Here is a 23,225-nt window from a genome sequence, read left to right as displayed (position 1 = left end):
ATAGTGTCAAATGAGGAATTACTGTACTCATCTCTGCAGAGCAGGGCTCGGGCAGAGGGAGACACACACACAGTGAAGCTGCTCTAGTCTGAAGTGTGGCTGGTAAGTGACTCAGAGGAGTGCAGAGCAGGGGAGAGGGAAGAAAACAAAGCAGGACAGATTTCCCTTAAAGAGACAGTGCATGGCTTCTCCCCGAAACTTACCCAGCAGCTCCTGTGTCACTGTCACCCACACCCCAAGTCTGCACCACACTGTCGCTGTGCCACACAAAGTCACAAACACATGGCCGCACACAAAGCCTGTGTCACACACAAGGTGTCTCTCTTTCACACTCACACACTTTGTCTCTCTCTGTAGCTCTCAGCCCTACACCCCTTCTGCCCATCACCCAGCCCCTTCAAGGGGCCCAGAGCCAGTGCATGATCATATACCAAAATTCGTGAAATGGTCCTCCTGCGAAAATTATTGCCCACCCCTGACTTAATGGCTCTTTCACAGGTTCATTATTATGCTAATAAGTCTGGCAAGCCTGACGGCTTTTCACTTTTAAGTGAACAGATCCATCTCCGGGGGAGAGTCACCAGTCTGCAAGCTGCCACAGCCTGTTCTGGGAGCTTTCAGGAAGAGTCAGAATAGGGATAGGAAGTGGGGAGAGGTTGAGCATTAAGGCATTGTATATCCTGGCAAGTTCTATCACCAAAACCCCCCGCTGGTGTGCATCGAATTCTTGTCTTTAGAAGTGGACAGGAAAAATATGGGGAACATTTTAGTAGTGACTGACCATTATACCCGATATGCACAGGCATATCCCACACGTGACCAGTGGGCCACTACTGTGGCTCAAGTTTTGTGGGAAAGATATTTTTCAGTGTATGGTCTCCCAACTCGGATACACTCTGACCAGGGTTCCAGAACAACACCTTACCACCCACAAGGTGACCTTCAGCCCGAGCGGTTCAATGGGGACTTTACGCCAGACCAGAAGGCATCCTGGAGCCAGCATGTCTCATTTTTGATGCATGCCTACAATGCTACAAGGAATGCTGCTATAGGGGTCACCCCTTACTTTATGATGTTTGGACGAGAGCCGATACTGCCTATAGACATATGCTTTGGAGTATCAGGGGATGGCGAGAGCTATGAGACACGCTTGTAGTATGTCTCCCAATTAAGAGAAAAACTGCAGAATGCCTATCGCTTGGCTACTGCAGCTGCCCGAAAAAATGCAGACCATAATAAACACCGATATGATGCGCGAGTGCGCCCGCAGGAGCTCCAACCTGGGGACAGAGTTCTGCTACAAAATTTGGGTGTTGCTGGCAAACACAAGATTGCTGACAGATGGAAGGCAATGCCTTACGTGGTGGTGGAAAAAGTTAGGGTATATCTACACTACCCCGCTAGTTCGAACTAGCGGGGTAGTGTAGACATACCCGTAGAGATCTACCGGTCTACAAGATTAAACCCGAGACTGGGCCAGGGCAAGTAAAGACAGTGCATGGGAACCTTCTGCTGCCTTCAGGAGAATTGGTAGGCGCCCCTTACAAATTGGACCATGACATGGGACCTCAGAGAAAAGGGGGTGTCCGGCCAAGTCAACCACCCATCACGTGTGGTGGGCCCTGTGAAGCTAATCTGCCTCTACCCAGCACCTTTGAGAGTGAATCTGAAGAGGAAAATGATCCCCTGGGGTATATTGGGATGCAGACCAGATTCCAAACTCCATCAGTGAATGCTTTCCCTGGGTCTTAGTGCTCAACTGCTCCCCTGTTCCTATCCCTATTCTGACTCTGCAGGCACTCTGAAAGGGGCCATGCTGTTTTATTATTGATTGATTGATTGATTGATTGATTGATTTTTGCTCAACAACTTTGGTCTCCCCTCCCCCCCCTTTTTTCCCCTCAACAGAATTTTTTCCACGGTGTTTTTTTGGGGGAAGGGGGGGGTCCAGTATTTTTGGTTAAACCATCTGGCAACCCTATTTATTTGTGTTGTCTTGTTTTGTGTTTAGAGAAACGGGATCAGACATTAACAGTAACAGCAGCTCCAGCCCCTCCTAACTAACCTTTGCTCTTTCCCGCAACATGCTGATTATTTATGATCATTAATATCATGTAAAAGCTGGCTAGCTCCAATTGGCCATGGAAATCTGCTCAAGCCCGGACACAGGCAGCTCTTTCTACAACTGTCACTCACCTGTCTCCTGAAAACGCTGCCCTGCCCACAGCACCCCAGGAGGCAAAATAAATCCTAAGTCAACACTTTTTCAGCAGCAACCATGGAAGCAAGTACCAGTTCCACCACATTTTTAAGCCATTCAACTCAAGTCACGCAATCTAGCAATAGATACATTTGGATAACGCCCTGTTCTTTTAAAGAAATAAATGTGTTCGCACTGAAAGCTGGGGGGAGGGGGGAAGGGGAGTTACTTCTGATTATCAGGCACAAAGCCCTTGCTCACCTACGAATGACTGCAAAGTTTGCTGCCTGTACAGCAGGGGCGGGGAACCTTTTTTGGGTCAGGGACCATTGACCCACAGAAAAATCAGTCAGGGGCCGCACACAAGTGAGAAAGCAAAAAATAAACAAACAAACCTCCTCACTGACGTGGCCCCTGAGTGAGAAGGAGGAAGACACTCCCCACACACCAGAGCTTCAGGGGGCCCAGGGTAGCAGATGTTTGTGTGCTCCAGCTCTGCAGTAGGACTATGCAGGGCCTGGAGCACTAGTGCGGAGTCCGCAAAGCTGGGGGCCCCTAAGCCTCAAGGGCCCGATCTAGGCAAGCCGGGGACCGCATCCAGTTCCTCATCTCTGCTGTACAGGAAAAAGTTAGGAATAAAAAACTTAAAAGGCTAAGACACACTCCATTTCATTTCTGCAAAGTATCTGATTTCAAGGAACAATCCCTGAGGGAAATTCCAAGGCAACCAACCGCCATGTCATTCTCTGTAGCAATTTAAGCATTCAAAAGGAGGATATGATATGAGAGAGAGAGAGAGAGACAGAGAGAAATTCAGTCTTACAAAAGATACTGGATCATGCATATTTAGTTCACATAAATTATCAAGAATCAGGAGATGGAAACGTTTTTCAGTGTCAGAGGCTAATTCTTAAACATAAATCGTTCTCTTTCATAAAATGCTTTTCTCTGGAATGAACCCAGCTTCAGGAAAACATACTGGCTACTGACTTTCCCTGAAGAAAACTGAAAACTGTAATCTGAAGAGGAAAGAAAGGGAGATATAGCAGACTCTAGAAACTCTCGCTCATGCAAGCAGTCCTAATGGAAGCAGCTCCAATGACTTCATCGGTGTGACATAATGAATTGCACAATCAAGTTGGAGTTTTAGATTCCTGCTGCCATACCGTTACACTCCCAAACGGTGAGTTTCTGCTACATGCTGAATGCAGGGAAGGCTGCACATCTAGCTAAGAGCCTGGGATTTTTGTGCGTGTTAGATTTTCCATGAAAAATACAGATCAACTCAGACAACGGGGAGAGCAAAATAAAAGTGTTTTTTACATCTGATAGAAAGCCAGTGCAGTATTTTCTATCATGTGATTATTGATAATCTTCCATAGTCCCCAAATAGACCACAAAGTATGGGCCCCATCCTGTACTGACTGAACTTCCATGGTCTTTTGTGGGTCATGACTGAGCCCTATATAAATTAGTAGAACCCAGCATTGCTTCCGTCCTTAACTCAATTTTTGTTTTTTTGGAAAATAAAATGAAGGGGAACAGCCAGCAATGTTCCTGTACGAATGGGAGGGGAAGCTTCAGCTCCCCGAGCCATCCCTAAAGTACACCTGGGGGGGAGGTCAAGGCTAGGGCAGTCCCGGACCCGGGGGAGGACGGACCCCTAGACAGCTCCTTGCACCTGCCTGGGGATTCTGTCTCTTTTTTGTATGGTTTTATGAGAAGCAATCTCATTCTAGACACATCCCATTTTCCTGGCACAAGCAAAGCCTGACGTTTCAAATTAGGATACAATGAAGCTGCATTGAGAATTTGGTGTTCCTCGTTCTTACTATTTAGAGCAAACAGACAGAGAAACTCTCTCAAACATATAATGGATATACATAAATGCATGCAGGTAAAATGCACAGGAACAAATTCTCTCCCCCATTACACGGGTGTGACTTTACAGGGCTGATATGCAGGGCTGCCTTCTACTTTCTGCATTACTGGGAAGAATTTGGCCTATAGGGAGAAAAATTAACTCTCGGTCTACAACATACGTATACACTATGTATCAAAAGTATTTCTTGCTCCCATTCCTCTGTGGACAAATAATGAAAGTGCTTGAGAGCAAGGGAAATATGGAAAAGAAAGAGGAGACAGAGAGACAATTGGGAAAGGGATACAGAGGAAAAAAGAGGAATGGAGTATAAAACATGCATGCGTGTCCTTGACTTCCCTCTTCTCTAGATACAGATGTGAATTTGATTCAATTTCTGCAAGATACTGAGACATGTATTGTTCTGGTATAACCTCTAGTAAGGGTCTAATTCTGAATTCAGCTATCCCAGCATAAATCAGATCTAAAAGAGCCAGCAGAATTAATCCAGAACTACCTTGGTGTAGCCAAGAGCAGGATATGGCCCTAAATTAATATTATATTGGTTTGTCTCACGTATTTATCTGCTACTTTAAAGTTCTTTCTCCGCATTTAAAACATGGTCTCCCTGCAAACCCCACACCTGTTGCGTTCTTTCAAAAGATAAACAGGATTAGACATGACACAGCTCATAGAACATATTAAAGGAAAATTTACAGGTACCTTTGTCTTTGCGCATTGTGCACTTGATTACTTCCACCCAGGAATGAGTGGGAGGAAGAAGGAATTAGGGAGTTTATTGCTGACAGTTGTTGACTGGAGCAGCCTTCAGTGGTCAGCATGCACCAAAACTTCTGAAGTTTGCAAGCAGAGGGCAGCCTATGAGAATTCACATGCTGTGACGCAGTCTAATTCTCGCTCACAGAAACTCTCTCCTGGCCCAGGCAATTCAAGTCAGGAAGAAGTTGCTTGGGTATGGTAATTTTCACCACATCTATGGCCTAGAGCAGGGCTATTCAACTTTGGAAGCCCCGCGGGCCACAATGATACTCACAGCACATGCCGAGAGCCGCAACTTAAGTGTGGTTGCAGATACACTGACAGGCATGAATACAAAGATAAAGGCAAGACTACACGCAGTGTTTTTTTTGTGATGGTACTGCCTGGTACACAGTACCGGCACCTCTGGACGCAGTAACGGAACCTCCAGTCAGAGCTCAACAACTTTTCCCTGGAGTACCGGCACCTTTTATTTTTTTTACAAAAAAAGCACTGACTACACATTTAAGTCAGTTCTGTTGATATAAATAAAACGCAATACCCACCCGATTTCCACCCATATGACAGCACTTTTAATGAGCAATGACAGTACAGTTGTGGAGCGTGTTCCCAGTGGAGGCCATGTTCAAAGGATCCCATCTGCGGGCCATGCGCTGAGCCCCATGTAAACCCAAGCTGCACCGTGGGCTGCAAACAAACAGGCTGAGGGCCGCATGCAGCCCATGGGCCATGTGTTGAGTAGCCCTGGCTTAGAGACACTCTGTGGAAGACAAAGCATATCAAGCCAGGTTGGGGGTGAAGGCAGAGCCAGATTATCCATTAGGCACAGTGCCCAGGGCCTACAAAAAAGTTTAGGGCCTATGAAAAGTTTGGGGCCTAAAAAAAAATCATAAGTGACTTGAACATAAGAAAAGAAAACTGCTAAGTAAAACTTAATAATTTGCTATCTTTAGTCAACAAACTACATTCAGGTTAAGGATGTTAAGGACTAGTCAACTATCCGATAAGCATTTGCTTATCCAATAGTCTGTCAACTAGTCGATCTCCTTCTTACGCCCCCCCCCCCCGCACTTGCTGCCTCTATGAGATAGCAGCAGCAAACGGGGGGAGGGGTACTTCAAAGCAGCAGTGCCTCACAGCTGTGCTCGGGATCAGCTATGTGGTACTGCCCCTTTGAAACCCCAAAGCAGCCTTTCAAAGGGGCAGCTGCCGCACAGCTGATCCACAGCTCAGCTATGTGGCGCTGCCCCTTTAAAACACTGAAGCGCCGTGGAGCCCGGAGTCAGCTGGGACTCCCCAGCTGACCCTGGGTTCTGAGCAGCATTTGCCCAGCTGATCCTGGGCTTCCTGTAGCATTTCAGCAGAGCCCGGGACTCTGGGTTCCACGCGGCATTTCCCCGGAACTCAGAATTTCCATCAACTACTTGACTAGTCAATAGGCACTTCCACGTACCACCTTTGAAATGTACAAGAGCCCCAGCTGGGCATTTTTTGTGCATTTCAAAGTGGAAGCGCCCGCATGGAGCCCGAAGTCAGCGGGACTTCCCCACTGGCCCGGAGCTCCATGCAGCATTCCTACTTGAAATGCGCAAATGCCCCAGCTGTGGATTCTTCTACCTTTAAAAGCTGGCACAGCGCACTGAGCCCGGCGTCAGTGGGGGAGTCCCCAGCTGATCCCAGGCTCCACCCAGCATTTCAAAGTAGCAGCGCCTCATTGAGCCCAGGGTCAGCTCCCTAGATGATCTCAGGCTCAGTGCAGTGCTGCCATTTTGAAAGGCCACATGAATCAGCTGGCCCTGGGCTCCATGCGGCATTTCAAAGCAACTTGGAGCCCAGGATCAGCTGGGGATTCCCTAGCTCACCCTGGTCTCCTTGTGGTGCTGCCGCTTTGAAATGCTGGAGAAGCCTGGGATCAGGTGGGGACTCCCCAACTAACCCCGGGCTCCGCGCAGCATTTCAAAGCAGCTTGGAGCTCAGGATCTGTGGTGGTGTTTCAAAGGGGCAGCACCGCACAGTGTTTTAAAGTGGCAGCGTTTCAAAGCGTCAGCGCTGCACGGAGCCTGGGTCAACCGTGAAACGCTGCCCCTTTGAAGTACCCCCCTCTTCCTGCCTCTATCTGATAGAGGCAGCAGTGGGGGGAAGCGCCTGGTTGACTATCCTGTTGACTATCCGATAAGCATTTGCATATCGGATAGTCGACTAGTCCTTAACATCCCTAGTGTAATGTTATATCTGATGATTCTAAGCACCCTCGCTCTGAGCCCATCACCATGCCGCTCTCTCAATAAATTTCTTTTTCATATCTAGAGAGGACATTTTGAGTTAAAGCAGGGGTGGGCAATCATTTTTGGTGAGGGGCACTCCAAGATTTTGGAAAGTGGTCAAGAGCCGCATTTAGGGTTGCCAGGTGAGATCACCAAAAATACCAGACCCTCCCCCCAAAAAAGTGCCAGGAAAAGTGCTGGGCCGCTGAAATGCAGTCGCAGCCCCTTTAATTGCCGGGCCACTCCCCTACTACTTCTCCCATCCCTGCCGCACGTCCATTGGGCACCGAGTTGGGAAAAGCAGAAAATACTCAATTTCTTTACCAGACAGAAGAGGCAAATACCAGACTGTCTGGTTCAATACCGGACACCTGGCAGCCCTAGCCTCACTTTTCTGTGGAGGAGGTGTGGGGTTTAGGATGGAGGCTGGGTACTGAAGGGTGCATGGGGTGCAGGAGATGGTGTGGTGTCTGACAGGGTGTTTGGGTGAAGGAGGGGGTTGTGACCTGGAGCAGGGGGTGCAGAGGATTTGGACAGTGACCTGGGGGGGGGGGGAATTGGGGTGGGGGTGGGGCAGGAGTGCCAGAGGCAGGCTCTGGCTGGGAAGTGCTTTCCTAAGCATCTCCCAGCCTGCAGCACCCCCAAGGCAAGCTGGGCTCCCTGTCTACTGCAGTTCCAGACTGATAGAAAATACAGGCTGTTCCCTCCATGTGGCTCTCAGCTCTGTTATTTCGAAATAACGCGTCTATGCACAAAATGCATTTCAAATTAGCATTTTGCTATTTTGAAATAGCGCGTCCACACTGAGTGGATGCTGAATCGCATTTAAGGCTGGCTAGAACCAGGTTTGGCACGGCATCACGTCAGGATTTACTTTGTGTGGTTGCTGCCTGAGGCTATCTAAGGCCTGTGTTTAAAGGGACCCCCCCCCCCGCCGGACAGCCGGTTCTCAGGTTTCCCTGCTTGCTTGCCTACCTCGATGAGGGACAGCAAAGCATTTTGTCTCTGCGTGTTCTGGTTGCCCTCACTCAGGACACCACAGCACTCTGCAACACGGAGCTGGAGCTGCCCCTGGGCACTCTGGTGCTTCTCGCAGTCGTGTTGCTGTGAGCCTGGCTGCACTTTCTGCAAGCTGCCATCCGGGGGGGTCCATCGGGGGCTGTCAGGATCCAGGAGGCCCTGCGGGAACACTTTATTCTGAGGAACACATTTTATTCTGAGGAACACTAAGAGCCTCCCTGGTCTGCCCCACTGAGGGCTTGTGCCTCATTCCTCTCTCACATCCTTCCACTTACCCCACCCACCCACCCCCCTTCCTGATGTTAAATAAAATAAACATATTTTCATGAATACAAACTCTCTTTCTTTAACAGAACTGGGAGGAGGGTGGGGGGGATGAAACTCTGGTGAGACTGGGGAAAGGAGGTGGGAGAGGGGAGAAAAGAGGGCGGGAGAGGGGAGGGGAAAACCTGGGAGGAGGTAGCTGAAAGGCGGAAGCAAGGGGAAAAAGAGGGAGGGGAAGCTTAGGGCTCAGGGTTGGGGGTCTTGCCGGATGAACTTGATTTTCATACAAACCGGCTCCTGGGTCCGCATGTGGCCTTGGTCACCAGGCTGGCAGCTATCCTGCCATAGAGGGCTGCATTGCTCCATCTAGTGCGGAGATCATGGATGTTGGGGGCATCCCCCCCAAACCTGAATAAGGTCTATGATCTCCACCTTGGACCAGGAAGGCGCCCGCCTTCTCCAGCCCGTCAGGCTCCTAGGAGCTGGCAGACTGCTCCTGGGGAGCAGTGGAGGGCTGGCTGCCAGTGGCTTGCTGGCTCATGTTTTGGGGCCACTGGATCAGGGGCAGTGACTGCTGGCTCTGGGCTGGCAGGCTTGGAGCTGGCATAGGCACTGTGGCCAGAGTCAACCCCTTTAAGGGCTCTGGGGTGGAGGGTGGGAGAGGAGTGTTCTTGGTTGAGGCTGGAGTGGCCACCAGGGCACCCTGGGAAGGCTGGAGGCCCCCTATTTCGAAATAGCTATTTTGAATTTGGCGTTATTCCTTGTGGAATGAGGTTTACCAAATTCAAAATAAGTGCTCCGCTATTTCAAATTAATGGTCATCGGAGCTTTCTTGCGCAAGAGAGCATCTACACTGGCACGGATGCTTTTGCGCAAAAGCACATGCCAGTGTAGACGCTGTCTTGCGCAAATACTTTAACGCAAAAACTCTTGCATTAAACGTATTTGAGCAAAATCTTGCCAGTGTAGACATAGCCTAAGTGATAGGCAAAAAGTAAGCATGGCTACAGAAGGAAAATCAAATATGAACACGCCATCTAACCTATTCGAATGGGCAATATCTAGAGTAAGCAGTTTTTTTCACCCCACTGGATATTACAGTCCTCAATATACGAGTTTGTCCCTCAAACCTGAGCCAGTCTCCTCTTTGGAGTTCTCTGTCTTCTACTCAGCATCCTTGTTGCTTGCAGCATATGTGAGGGCAGGAGAAAGGTAAAGCATGCCCCCGTGTGGTCCGTTTTATACCTTCAGTCTGTGGGCTTTTCTGTGCCTCTCCTTATGCTTCCTAGACTGGGGTCTGTCTCTGCTAGCAGCAGGCAACCTGGACAATTCTCTCACTGGCAGCCCTTACACCTCCTTCCCCTCTTGAGGAGGTGTTGCCCCCAGCTGCCATGCAAGAGCTGGCCTCTACCACCCTCCCACCTCGATGCCCATGGCTTCCTGCTGCAGAGGAATCAAGGCTCTTTCCCATGTTCTCAGCAGTTCCTAAGATGGAGAAGGAGAAAAACACTCTCCACATTCCACTTGAACCCCAGAACCTAGTGGGGCCCAGGCTAGTCGATTTTGTGTGCTCCAGCCCTGCAAACTTCCCGATGTTGAGGGGTGAGCCATGAGCCTCGGGGGTCAGAATCTGGCAAGCCAGGGGCTGCATCCGGCCACTGAGCCTTATGCTCCCCACCCGCACCTTGCCTTTTCCCTGGAGGGTCTCAGCTTAAAACTCCTTCTTTCTGTGGCCAAATACCTTAACCTGAGCTACTTGGAAAAAATCATTCCCAAGAATCAGGTGAAACTCTGAGGTGTTTCATTCTGTCACAGTGAAAACACTTACCAAACCTTCCCGTACATGGGTTTTAGCTGGTGATACAGGGATTGCCTCACTTCAAGGAGGCATTTAATAACAACTGAGGAATCTGTCAGAAGGAAGGCAGGGATGGATGGTGATAGGTTTGCTGTTGTTACCTGCACAGCATGTGCCATGTTTGTCTTTGGAAGAAAGAAGGGATTTCATCTGCACTAAGTGCAAGCTGGTCACCATTTTGGAAGAAAAAATTAGAGGACTAATATGCAGTATCGACCCTACATTCTATCAGAGAGGATGAAGACTTCCTCGATAGAAGGCAGCGTTTAATCCTGCAGGCACAGCAGGCTGAAGAGCCAGTCAGGGCAGAACAGGACAAGGAAGAGAACTGGCAGCATGTAACCTCTAGAAGGAGAAGGCGGCCAACTCAGGTTTCCCCCATCCCTGTAGAATTAAGTAACCGCTTTCAGGCTCTCTCCACAGGCTCCGTGATGGAGAATGCTTTGGCAGGGACCTCTCAGGGACAAAATCAGAAGGGAACACCATCTACCAGAAGACATGGGATGTGTAGTCCGAAGGATGGGGGTTCCATGACCCCCCTCCCAAGAAGAAGATGGCTGGTGGTGGTCAGGGACTCCCTCCTAAGAGGGACTGAGTCATCCATCTGCCGTCCAGACCTGCAATCTTGAGAACTGTGCTGCTTACCAGGAGCTTGTATTCAGGATGTGACTGAGAGTCTTCCCAAAGTGATTAAACCTTCGGATCGCTACCCCTTCCTGCTTCTTCATGTAGGAACTAATGATAGGGCCAAGAGTGACCTTGAGCGGGTCACAGCAGATTATGTGGCGCTGGGAAGAAGGATCAAGGAATTTGAAGCACAAGTGGTGTTCTCGTCCATCCTTCCAATTGAACGAGGTGTACCGGTAGTTCGGAATAGGAAGCCTAGTCCGAACTATCTAGTTCGTGCCGCGTGTAGCCGCGGGTACGGAGTCCGCACTAGCGGACATTTAAAAATGGTGGCGCCCGGCAACATGCAAATGAAGCCCGGGAAATTCAAATCCCGGGCTTCATTTGCAAGTTCATATGACTACATTAACCACCCTAGTTCGAACTAGGGTGGTAGTGTAGACATACCCCAAGAGAGGAAAGAGCATCTTCGCGGGCAGGCTTGCAAACCTAGTGAGGAAGGCTTTAAACTAGGTTTGTTAGGGGACGGTGACCAAAGCCCTGAGGTAAGTGGGGAAGTTGGATACCAGGAAGAAACACAAGGAGGAATGAGCAACAAAGGAGGACCCCTGATTCGGATGGAGAAGGTAGGGCAATCAACTGGTTATCTAAGGTGTTTGTACACAAATATGAGAAGCCTGGGAAACAAACAGGAAGAATTAGAAGCCCGGGCCCAGTCGAAGAACTATGATTTGACTGGAATAACGGAGACTTGGTGGGATGACTCTCATGACTGGAGCATGGAAGGGTATAAACTGTTCAGGAAGAACAGGTGGAGGAGAAAAGGAGGAGGAGTTGCATTGTATGTAAGAGAGCAGTATGATTGCTCAGAGCTCCAGTACTCAGAGGGAGAAAAGACTGTTGAGAGTCTATGTGTAAGCGGGGGAATGGACCCGCTATTGTGGGGAACTTTCCTGGCTTCTATACCACCCCGGTGAAATGGACCAGCAAAAGGATCTGAGGGTATGTCTACACTACAGCGCTAGTTCGAACTAACTTAGTTCGAATTAGTTAATTCGAACTAAGCTAGTTCGAACTAACGCATCTAGAACTAAAAACTAGTTCGAACTAGCATTTTGCTAGTTCGAACTAGTAAGTCCACATTGAGTGGACTCTGAACAGGGCTTAAGGATGGCCGGAAGCAGTGCCGGCAGGGCATAAAAGGAGGACTTAGAGCATGGAGATGCTGTCTCAGGCTAGCCAAGGGCTGCGCTTAAAGGGTCCCGACCCCCACCCCGGACACACAGTTCTAAGGGGTGCCCCGCTTGCAAAGAAGTTCTGGCTTGGAGTGCCCTGAGTGCCCACACTGGGCACATCACACCACTCGGCCATCAGCCCGGCTGCACTTGCTGCAGGCTGCCATCTGGGGAGAGGGAGTAATTGGGGGGCTGCAGGAGAGCTTCCACCCCCAGAAGCCCGCAGAGCCAGCCCAGTCCTCCCCATCGGGGGCTCGTACCCCATTCCTCCCTCACCTCCTTCCACTTACCCTTCCCTAGCCCCCCTTCTTATTGATGTACAAAATAAAGATAACGTTTCTTCCAACATTGACTCTGTCTTTATTGAAAAAAACTGGGGGAGACTGGGAAAAGGAGGTGGGAGAGGGGAAGAGAAAGGCTGGGAGAGGGGAGGGCAACTAACATGATCAGGGGTTGGGAACAGGTCCCAGATGAAGAAAGGCTACAGAGACTGGGACTGTTCAGCTTAGAAAAGAGGAGACGGAGGGGGGACAGGATAGAAGTCTCTAAAAGCAGGGGTTGGGTGGAGAGGGTGCATTCAGAAAAGTTCTTCCTGAGTTCCCATAAAGAAGGACTAGAGGACACCAAAGGAAAGGAATGGGTATCAGGCTTGAAACTAGTAAGAGAAAGTTGTTGTTGTTCACAAAGCACATAGTTAACCTGTGGAACTCCTTGCTGCAGGAGGCTGTGAAGGCTAGAACTAGAACAGAGTTTAAAGGGAAGTGAGATAAAGTGATGGAGGTTGGGTCCATGGAGTCCTATTAGCCAGAGGGTAGGAGTGGTGTCCCTGCCCAAAGTTTGTGGAAGGCTGGAGAGGGATGGCACGAGACAAATGGCTTGGTCATTGTCTTCGGTCCATCCCCTCCAGGGTCCCTAGGGTTGGCCGCTGTTGGCAGACAGGCTACTGGGCTAGATGGACCTTTGGTCTGACCCAGTACGGCCATTGTAAGCTCAGGGCTCAGTGTCGGGGGTCTCAGTGGACCCCCTTGATTTTCATGCACACCTGGTCCTGGGTGGCCAGGCTGGCAGCTCTCCTGCCCTAGACGGCCACTTTCCTGTGCCTAGTGCGGAGATCGTGGACGAGGTCCACGATGTCCGCACTAGCCCAGGAAGGTGCCCGCCTCTTGCGGTCCAGGGCAAGCTCCCGGGAGCCGCCAGCCTGGTCCCAGCAAGAGGGGGTGGGCTGGGGGGCATCGGGTGGGTGGCTCTGTGCCATGCCAGGTGCAGGGTCTGCTAGCTGGGTGCTGGCAGGCTTGCACCTGGCACGGGCACCGTAGCCAGCCCGTGCCCCTTTAAGGGGTCCGGGGCCGGGAGGGGGGCATAGAGTTTCCCTGGTGTTGGCCAGAGTGGCCACCAGGGAAACCTGGGGAGGGCTAGCCTCCCACTAGTTCGAACTAAAGGGCTACACAGCCCTTAGTTCGAACTAGCTAGTTCGAACTAGGCGTTAGTCCTCGTAAAATGAGGTTTTCCTAGTTCGAACTAAGCGCTCCGCTAGTTCGATTCAAATTCGAACTAGCGGAGCGCTAGTGTAGCACCTATTAAAGTTAGTTCGAACTAACGTCCGTTAGTTCGAACTAACTTTGTAGTGTAGACATACCCTGAGTCCCTGCTCCCATTTCCTTTACCCCACAGCTTCCCAGATCCTGAGGGCTTCCCCTCCACTCTCCTGAGTAGCAGAGTCCTCGAAACCCCAACAAGGCTGGGCCCAGGTTTCCTGGGGCTTAATCCCCGACCTTGTAGTCACTAGGGGCAGGAGTTAGGGTGTCCCCACTCCGAGGTGCTCTCTTCTCACTGGATGCTTTCTTGGCCCAGTGATCATTTCATAAGGTTCAAAGCAAATACAATTTATTAAACATCAACTGATTAAAGAGAAAAGAATAAAAAAATGAGACTGGTTAAATGAGAAGACACAGCCCTGCTCTGTAGCACAGGGACATCAAAACAGCAGTCTGCAGAGTGTAAGGACAGTCCACAGTCTCTTCCTTAGAGGCCCCTTAGAGGCCCTGGATGTGCTACAGGGGGGCTGCAGGCTGGACACGCTTGCTCTGGCAGTGACCAAACAGCCTCAAGCTCTAAGTGGCCAGACCCCTCTCCCAGTCTGGCCTGCTGGGCCTCTTGGCTGGTGATATCTCCCTGCCCAGAGCCTCTCCCCGCACTTCGTTGGTCCCAGCTGCTCACCACACCCAGCTGCAGGCTGTGCTGCTTTGCCAGCCTCCAGCTCCTTGCATTGCTTCTCTGACCCTTTTGGCTCTCTGAGCACTGCCAGTCTGCTGCTCAACACAGGGTCTGCGTTCCTTGAGCTGTGTGTGCCTGGCTCTGTTGCTGCAAAACTGCCCCTCAGCACAGCTTGCTCCTCTTAGCTGTCTCTCAGCTCTCTCCTTGCTCAGAGAGACCCAGGAAAATCCCAGCTCACAGGGAGGACGGGGCCTGGCCTCTCACTTTCCTCACTGGTCTGTCCAACCTGTCAATCAGGCCGAGCTGGAGTGTTGGCTGCTTTCCATTGTCTCTGGGGTCTGTCAGTCTCATGGACCCTTCCCCTTTTGACACTGGGAGCTGGCGAACCAAAAACTCCCACAGAGTTTTAGTAAGGGGCTCACAGTCCCCTTACATATGGGTTAAGTTTGGAGGTGGAAGCAACAGGGGTGATGTTGTGGTTGGGGTCTGCTATAGACCGCTGGATCAGGTGGTTGAGGTAGACGAGGCTTTCTTTGGACAACTGAGAGAAGCTTCCAGATTGCAGGACCTGGTTCTCCTAGGTGACTTTAATCACCCTGACATCTGTTGGGAGACCAATACAGCAGTACACAGACAATCCAGGAAGTTTTTGGAGAATGTTTGGGGATAACAGGGGCTCAGGGATCCCTGAAGGATGGTTCGATCATCATGAAAACATTACTGGGTACTCCACTTAAAAGACAGGGGGAATAAAAGAGTAGGAATGAGTGTTGTGCTGCTGGGATTTGCATTTGGATCACTATATTAAACTTATGAATGTTCTTGAAAAAGGGATGGACAGGGACTAATATAAAGCAGGCTGAAAAGAGTTACAAAGGCATCTCTCAAAACTGGGTGATTGGGCAACACAAGGGCAGATGGAATTCAGTGTTGATCAGCAGGGCTTGCCGAACTGCAGCGAGCCCTGCTCGCCAGCCGCGCTGTCCGGCAATCTGCGCATGCGCAGATCACCTGAACCCGGCTCTTCCAGGTTTGCAATCTACTCGCCATGGGCGAGTACATTGTATTATTGGTCAAGCCTTGTTGATAAGTGCAAAGTAGTACACATGGGAAAAACATAATCCTAACAATAGATACAAAAAACGATGGGGGTCTAAAATAACTGTTACCACTCAAGAAAAAGATCTTGGAATCATTGAGGATAGATCCCTAAAAACATCTGTTCTTTGTGCAGTAGCAGTCTAAAAACTAAAGAGCTACTTCTAGACTGGCATGATTTTCCGGAAATGCTTTTAAGGGAAAAGTTTTCCGTTAAAAGCATTTTCAGAAGAGAGCGTCTAGATTGGCACGGATTCTTTTCCGCAAAAGCACTTTTTGCGGAAAAGTGTCCGTGCCAATCTAAACGCGCTTTTGCGCAAAAAAGCCCCGATCGCCATTTTTGCGATCGGGGCTTTTTTGCGGAAAACAAATCTGAGCTGTCTATACCGGCCCTTTTGCACAAAAGCTTTGCGCAAAAGGGACTTTTGCCTGAACAGGAGCAGAATAGTATTTCCGCAAGAAGCGCTGATTTCTTACAGTAGGAAGTCAGTGCTTTTGCGGAAATTCAAGCGGCCAGTGTAGACAGCTGGCAAGTTTTTCCGGAAAAGTGGCTGATTTTCTAGAAAAACTGGCCAGTCTAGACACAGCCAAGGAGTATTGGGAATCACTAGAAAAGGAATAGATAAAAAGACAAAATACCATATTGCCTCTATATAAAGCCATTGTATGCCCACATCCTGAATACTGTATGCAGAGGTGGTCCGCCGCATCTGAAAAAAGGTATATTGGATTTGGGAAAGATACAGAAAGGGCAACAGAAATGATTAGGAGTAAGGAAGAGCTTCGATATGAGGAGAGATTAACAAGGTTGGAACTTTTCAGCTTGGAAAAGAAATGACTAAAGGGTGGGGAGATATGTTAGCTGTCCAGAAAATCATGAATGGTGTGGAAAAATAGAATAAGGAAATGTTATTTATTTCTTCACTAACATAACACCAGAAACTGACCCAATTACATGTATAGGCAGCATATTTAAAACAAACAAAATAAATTATTTTTTTCACAATCAACTTGTGGAACTCTTTGCCAGGAGATGGTGAAAGGCCAAAACTATAACAAGTTTCCAATAAGAACAAAACAAGTTCAAGGACGAGAGGTCCATCAATGACAACTAACCAGGATGGGCAGGGATGGTGACCCCTAGCTTCTGTTTGCCAGAAGCCGAGAATGGGTGACAGGGGATGGATCCTGAGGATTGCCTCTTCTGTTTATTCCTTCTAAGCACCTGGCATTGGCCTCTGTTGGAAGACAAGATACTGCACTAGAAGGACCTTTGGTCTGACCCAGGATGGCCAGACTGATGTTCTTAATATACAGCTGAAATGTATCTGCCCCCTTGCTGTAACCCACAAGATTCCACTCCCCTTCCAGAGCTAGATAGATCCCAGGACTCCTGATCTAGTCTGTCTCTTTCCACAGAGTTAGGAACAAAGTAAGACTATCCATTACAATGTTAAGGCTAACCAGTGTCCTTTAAGTCACTTGCCACAAGATGTGAGAATATGTTAGTTTTTGCCCCTCCCCCCCCAAAAAAGTAGAGTTTTCCAGTACCTTAGCAGCCCCTGGAGATGATGTGTGTGTGAGGGGAGAGGTTGGGTGTGATGTAGTGGGGCATCTTGCTGGTTGCTAGGCTAGGGCTGTCCCCTACTGGCCCTGTCTGTGAGCACGGCCCAGCAGGGGGGCCAGACACTGTCCTGACCGGTTCTGACTGGCGGGAGGAAGAGGGAGTCTGGGGCTGGAAACATGATGGAGACAGCCTAGGGAGGGGGCTTGGAGACTAGGGCCTCAGGCATCCCGCCTTAAGGGGTCGGGGGCATCCTAGCCCTCCTCTTGTTGCCACATCACGTCTATGCTGTGTTGTATTCTGGAAAATCAATAAACCCCTCTCTGTTCTGCTGGCTGGTGAAGACTGTTCTGGCTGCTACGGGGGTGCTGAATCGGGGGAACCCCGACTACACCATCACATCGGGGGAGGCGGATGGGGTTGATGTCCCCCCCTCCCTATTTGGTACTTGGCTTATACTGAGCATGCTCAGTAACATTACTAAAGCCTCTGTCCTCAGTATACCTCCCCCAGTGCTCTCATTCCCCTCCCCCCCACCATCATGGCATGCACAGGTCGCCTCCCGCCCCCCCACCAATATCTGAAATGGTGCCCCTGGAAGTGAGTACCCAGCCACCCTCCTTCTTGCTAGGAATAAAATGGGATCTTCCCTTCTCACCAGCTTTAAACTCCTTTTTGGTGGTTTGCTTTTAATAGACGCCCGGGTCTATTCAAAAGCGTCAGCTAGAGACAATATCTCATCCACATCTCATTTACATTTCTGTCCTCGACACTGCTTTACATCCACCTGACACATGCGTAGGAAATGCTCTTGAGCAACAAGCTCAAACATTCCCGCAAAGCCTGTAATACCTTTGCCCCCACCTGTTTTCCCATCAAATCTTTCATTTTGTTCGCAAATTTCCCATTACTTGTACCAATATTAGGGATGTAAGAGACTAGTTGACTAGTCGACTATCTGACAAACAGAAGCTTATCAGCTAGTCGACTAGTGATGTGACTAGTCGCTTCCCCCGCTCTTGCTGCCTCTATCAGAGAGAGGCAGCAAAGGGGGAGAGGGCAGGAGTTGATGCTGGGGGGGAGCCAGTTTAAGAGCCAGCTCTCCCCACCACCATCTCTGCGGGGGGAACAGGGGAGGTAGAGGAACAGCAGAAATGGTGTAAACAGAGACTGAAGTAGTCTCCGCTTACGCAGCTTCTGCTCCAATTCTGCTTTTGAAATGGGGCTTTTGTACATTTCAAAAGCAGAAGCCCTGCAGGGAAGTGCGGGGACTTCCCCATTGGCCCCGCTCCCTGTGGAGCTTCCTTTTGAAATGTACAAGAGTCCTGCTGAGGCTCATGTCCATTTTAAAGGCTGAGGCGCTGCAGGGAGTGTGGTGCCAGTGAGGAAGTCCCCACTGTCCCCCTCCCCCCTGCTCCCTGTGGGGCTTCTGCTTTTGAAATGTATTAGCCTCGCTGGGCTCTTGCTACAGTTCAAAGGCAGAGGCGCCCTTATAGATGAATCGACTAGTCGATGGAAATCCCTTTGACTACTCGATTAGTTAATTAATCTAAATTTAACATCCCTAACCAATAGCCCTCTTAAGAGTGTTTTTCAATTTGTAAGTCTAAAGCATCATAGAATCCTAGAAGATGAGGGTGGGAAGAGATCTCAGGAGGACCAAACCTTGCGCAAAGCAGACCAACCCCAACTAACACATCCCAGCCAGGGCTTTGTAAAGCCAGGGCTTAAAAACCTCTAGGGATGGAGATTCTACCAGCTCCCTAGGGAACCCATCCCAGTGCTTCACCGCCCTCCTACTGGAATAATTTTTCCTAATATCCAACCTAGACCTCCCCCACAGCAACTTGAGACCATTTCTCCTTGTTCTGCCACTACTGAGGCTCCATGCTCTTTGGAACCCCTTTCAGGAAGTTGAGGCAGAAGCAATGCACAGAGGAGGTACAAGGCGGCACATACCTGCCCCCCAAATGCCATGCATGGGAAGGGCAAGGGGCCAGTAGGGCCAGAGTCCCTGGGCATCTTGGGGAGGAGGACTAGTAGGGGAGCTTGGTGTCCATAGCAAGGGTCTGGCTCCCTCTGCACTCACCGGCAGTAGCAGGGGAAGTGCAGTAATGTGTCCCCAGCTCTGCTCTCCTGGCTGCATCACTGGGGGGGGGGGAACGGGACCACCCCCACACTCGCTGGCGGGAAGCAGAGCAATGCAGCTGGAGGAGCAGAGCAAACTGAGGCCATGTTGCTCTGCTTCCCCCGCCATTGCCGGTGAGTGGGGGGGTTGGGCCCCCACTGCCAGGCCCAGCTTCCTGGCCCCGCTAGTCCCCCCAGGACACATCGCTCGGGGAGCAGGGTTGGGGTGGAGCCAGGTTGGGGAGAGGTGGAATCTGGGGTGGAGGGAGGTTGCCCCGGGGGCTGGTCACATCACCCCTGCTCTGGTGTGCAGTGGTCCTCCTCTGGATTCAGATGTAGCAGCTGTTCTGACCAGCTCTTCCTTCAAAGCTAATTCTGCAATAACCCTGCATCTCTTCCTTGATCATTTCACTTCAGGACTCTTCTGTTTAGTTTTACTATATTGCACCCAGACAGGCGACTGTAAATGTCTATATTTAAACGCATTTTAAATCGATGTCCTCCTCCCATTTGGGTTTCCTGGGGAAATCTGAGCTGGGAAACAGATGCACAGGGGGTTTGGATCAGCACATGGTTGTACTTAGGAAAATACACGGGGAGGAGACAAGAGCAGACTGGCTTTGCAGTAGGAATGTTTTCTAGTTGCATGTTGCAGTTCTCTGGCACTGATTTCACAGCACTGACAACCCCACGCATTCAAAATGAATGAGACAGGCCTCAAAAATTCATCCGATTGGCTTACCAGGCATGAGCTGTAAAAAGAAAAATAATACATTTGGGCAGCTTTGTCGTTGAGCAGCTTCTGGATTTTGAGTCTTTGGTAAGGATGTTAAGTATCGACTAATTGGCTAATTGAATAGCTGGTGCATTTTGCATCAACTATTCAATTAGTCGATAAGGGCACGTCCGCCTTTGAAGTGTAAAGGCGAAAGCGCGGCGAGGAGTTCGGGGTCAGCGCAGCTGATCCTGGGCTTCACATGGCGCTGCAGCTTTGAAATGCCGTGAGGAGCCTGATGCTGGGCTCCCTGCGGCATTTCAAAGTGGCAGCACCGCACCGATCCCAGAGTCAGTGGGGTAGACCCCAGCTGATCCCAGGCTCCATGCAACACTTCTGCTTTGAAACGCCACGTGCAACCTGGGGACACCCCAACTGGCCCTGGGCTGCACACGCAGTGTTTCAAAGCGGCAGTGCTCCTTGGAGCTCAGGGTCTGGAACCAGGCTTCAAGCAGTGCTGCCGCTTTGAAGTACCCTCTCCTCTTCCCCCTGCCCCTTGCTGCCTCTATATAATAGAGGCAGCAAGGGGGAGGGGGAAGCGACTAGTTGACTAGTCAACAAGTCCTTCACATCCCTAGTCTTTAGGGTGATCTTAGGCCATCTTTTCAAAAGTTTCTCTAATCATGAGGGACTAGACACGCGTGGTTTTTTTTTAATGAAAGCTGTGAGTCTCACCAAATCACATGCCTCCAGAAGCAAACACCAACTATTGTGAGGCATGCAATAAAATCACAAGAGTTGGCAACAGCGATTCGTGGCCTGCCATTGTACTTTGTAACTATCTCTGTTTCAAGAAGGGATGGATCAGAAGTAGAACCGTTTCCCCAAAAAGCAAACAAAGCCTCTCTCCCCACTCCACCTTGAATGCTGCAATGCAGCACCTGACGCAAGCATAGTGTGTTTGCGTCCTCTGACATTTTCCCTTATTTTTCTGCCCTCACAGTTTTGCACCTGGTTGGCTACCCCGCTCTATCTGCTCTTCTTACGGGCCTGTGGAGTAGCAGGAGCCTGAATAAAATAAGGTTTATGCACCATGAAAGTGCTCAGATACCATAAGCAGATGCGCTGTGCAAGATGCAGCATACAATGGACTAGATCTAAACCATAACACATGGTGAGATCATAACTTCCAAAGGGAGAAAGGGAACACTGAATGGCGCTCAACCAAACCCTGACCGCTCCACAGGGCTGCCCTGTGCTGTTTGCCCAAGCCCTGCACCTACGATGAGAATATTTTCCAAACCAAAAATCAGGACACATGCTCTGACAAAGGACTGTTTTCTGATTTGTTAATTTATTGATTTTAAAAGTTTTAATATTAAATCATAGGGCAGCAAGTGAGTGGGGTGTTACAGGGTCTCCATGGAGGTGGTGAGGGTTCTCAGCAGAGCAGTGAATAAGTGGGCTGGGGGGTACAGGGTTTTAGTGGAGGTGGTGAGAAGTCTCAACAGGGCAGTGAGTAAGGGGGCTGGGGGTGCAGAGTGAGAGGGCTGCAGAAAGAATACATACACACCTGACGAGAGGGACTTGAACCCATGACCTGGCCCTCACAACCTGACTGGGGGGAAGATAGGACTTGAACCCCCAACCCTGTCTAGCCCAGGTGAGTGCCCTAGCCCCCAGGCCACACTGGAACCTACTTTACCACCAGGACGCCCCTTATCCCTCCTGTGCTGGGGCCGCCTGGATTTTGGCCGTCACAACCCGACCGGACCCGACCCGGGGGAGGGTACAGGCTGGGAGTACAGGGTCTTAGTGGAGGTGGTGAGTGGGCTAGCCTTGCTGGGGGCTTTCTCTCCCCTGTCCCCCACGGAAATATTTGCTGAAATATTGGAATTTCTGGGATATTTGTATGGTTTACGGGGAAAACAGGACAGAATATTTGAAATCAGGACTGTTCTGGAAAATCCAGGATATATGGTCGGCATACCTACTCCCCATCCTTGGGCAGGATTGGCATTGCTGCTTGCCAGAGCCCTCCCTGCAGGAGTCTGTGGCTATTGATGTCACTTGATCAGGCCTGACTCCCTGCTGCCTGGGGCTGGCATTGCTGCTTGCCCCCTGCACCACACTTTTCTGACAAAAGTTGGCACTTGCCCCATTTGCTTTTGCCGGCCAATTGAATCAGCAGCACTCATAGAATCACAGAATCATAGAACTGGAAGGGACCTCGAGAGGTTATCGAGTCCAGGCACAGCAGGACCAAGCACTGTCTAGACCAGGGCTACTCAACACGTGGCTCGCAGGCCACATGCGGCCTGTGGCCTGTTTGTTTGTGGCCTGCAAGTGGGAGCGAAAACAAAAAAGTAGTCATTATAACGGTCTTCTGTTGATACGCGTTTTAGTAGTTAAATTCCTGAACTGTCATTGCTCATTTAAAGTATTGTCATATGGGTGAAAATTGGGTAAATATTGCATTTTATTAATATCAGCAGAAGTGACTTAAATGGGGCCTAGGGCTGGCCTCACCATGAGGCCAACTGAGGCCACCACCTCAGGTGCCAGCTTGTGGGGGGAGTGCCACTAGGACCCAGAGTGTAGAAAATTGTGTCTGCTGCTGGTGCATATGTCTTCTCTCTGCAGTACCATGAGAGCGCTAGACCAGGAAGAAGGCAGAATTGAGACCTTTCAAAGTTTTGGCCCAAACAAGAGGGTATGGGGGCGTCATTTGAGCTCCCCGCCTCAGGTGCCAAAATGTTATGGGCCGGCCCTGATGGGGCCTGTGTGTTGTGTAGTCTTGGCTTAATCTTTATATTCATGCCCGTCACTGTGAAAGAAGCTATTTGCATATATTTGCGTCTATATTTGCATGCATAGGCAACCACACTGAAGATGCAGCCCTTGGCATGTGCTGTGAGTATCACTGTGGCCCCCGGGGCCTCCAAAGTTGCGTAGCCCTGCTCTAGACACCATCCCTGGTTGATGCCTGGCCAACCTGCTCTTCAATCTCTGCAGCCAGGGAGTTTCCACTCAGCAGGGCCAGTGCCCATGGTTGCCCCCCAAACAGGATGGTCAGCACAAGGCTTAAAAAGGGGCCAGTCCCAGCTGACAGGGGACCTCTCTGGTCACCCCGCAGTCCCGGGCAGGAGTTTGCACGTTAACCATCCCCACCTGGGGGGGGGGGGGTGCAGCCCCGAACTCCCGGCTGGCTCTGGGGGAGGGGGGGTCCCTCCACACCGGTCCTGATCCGCGGTGGCGAACCCCAGCTCCGCTTTGCACGACGGAGCCTCCTGCCTGCACAACCCGGGTCCCTTTAAGAGCCCGGCACGTGCCAGGGGGGAGGGGGAGGGATTTGCATCACACGCGCTCGCGCCCCTCCCTGCCTCGCGCCCGTCGCT

At 50.3% G+C, this 23,225-nt stretch overlaps 1 protein-coding gene across 2 annotated transcripts in view; it reads right to left on the bottom strand.

The window, feature by feature from the left end:
* The window catches only part of LOC102462837 (histo-blood group ABO system transferase 1), a 35,525-nt gene extending 30,563 nt beyond the window's left edge, over positions 1 to 4,962 (bottom strand). The window contains exon 1 of one of the 2 annotated variants that reach the window (XM_006123733.4): positions 4,785 to 4,962. In XM_006123733.4, coding sequence (XP_006123795.3) covers positions 4,785 to 4,800 — 16 coding nt within the window. In that variant the 5' untranslated portion in view covers positions 4,801 to 4,962. The remainder of the gene's footprint in view (positions 1 to 4,784) is intronic. The other variant, XM_075905499.2, reaches the window with a different exon arrangement.
* Between the last annotated feature and the right edge of the window lie 18,263 nt (positions 4,963 to 23,225).

The sequence above is a fragment of the Pelodiscus sinensis genome, chromosome 23, assembly GCF_052426305.1.
Source record: "Pelodiscus sinensis isolate ZL-2025 chromosome 23, ASM5242630v1, whole genome shotgun sequence".
In the NCBI taxonomy this organism is placed as follows: domain Eukaryota; kingdom Metazoa; phylum Chordata; order Testudines; family Trionychidae; genus Pelodiscus; species Pelodiscus sinensis.
Note: the sequence above shows the minus strand (reverse complement) of the source record. Positions and strands in the feature narration are given on the sequence as shown.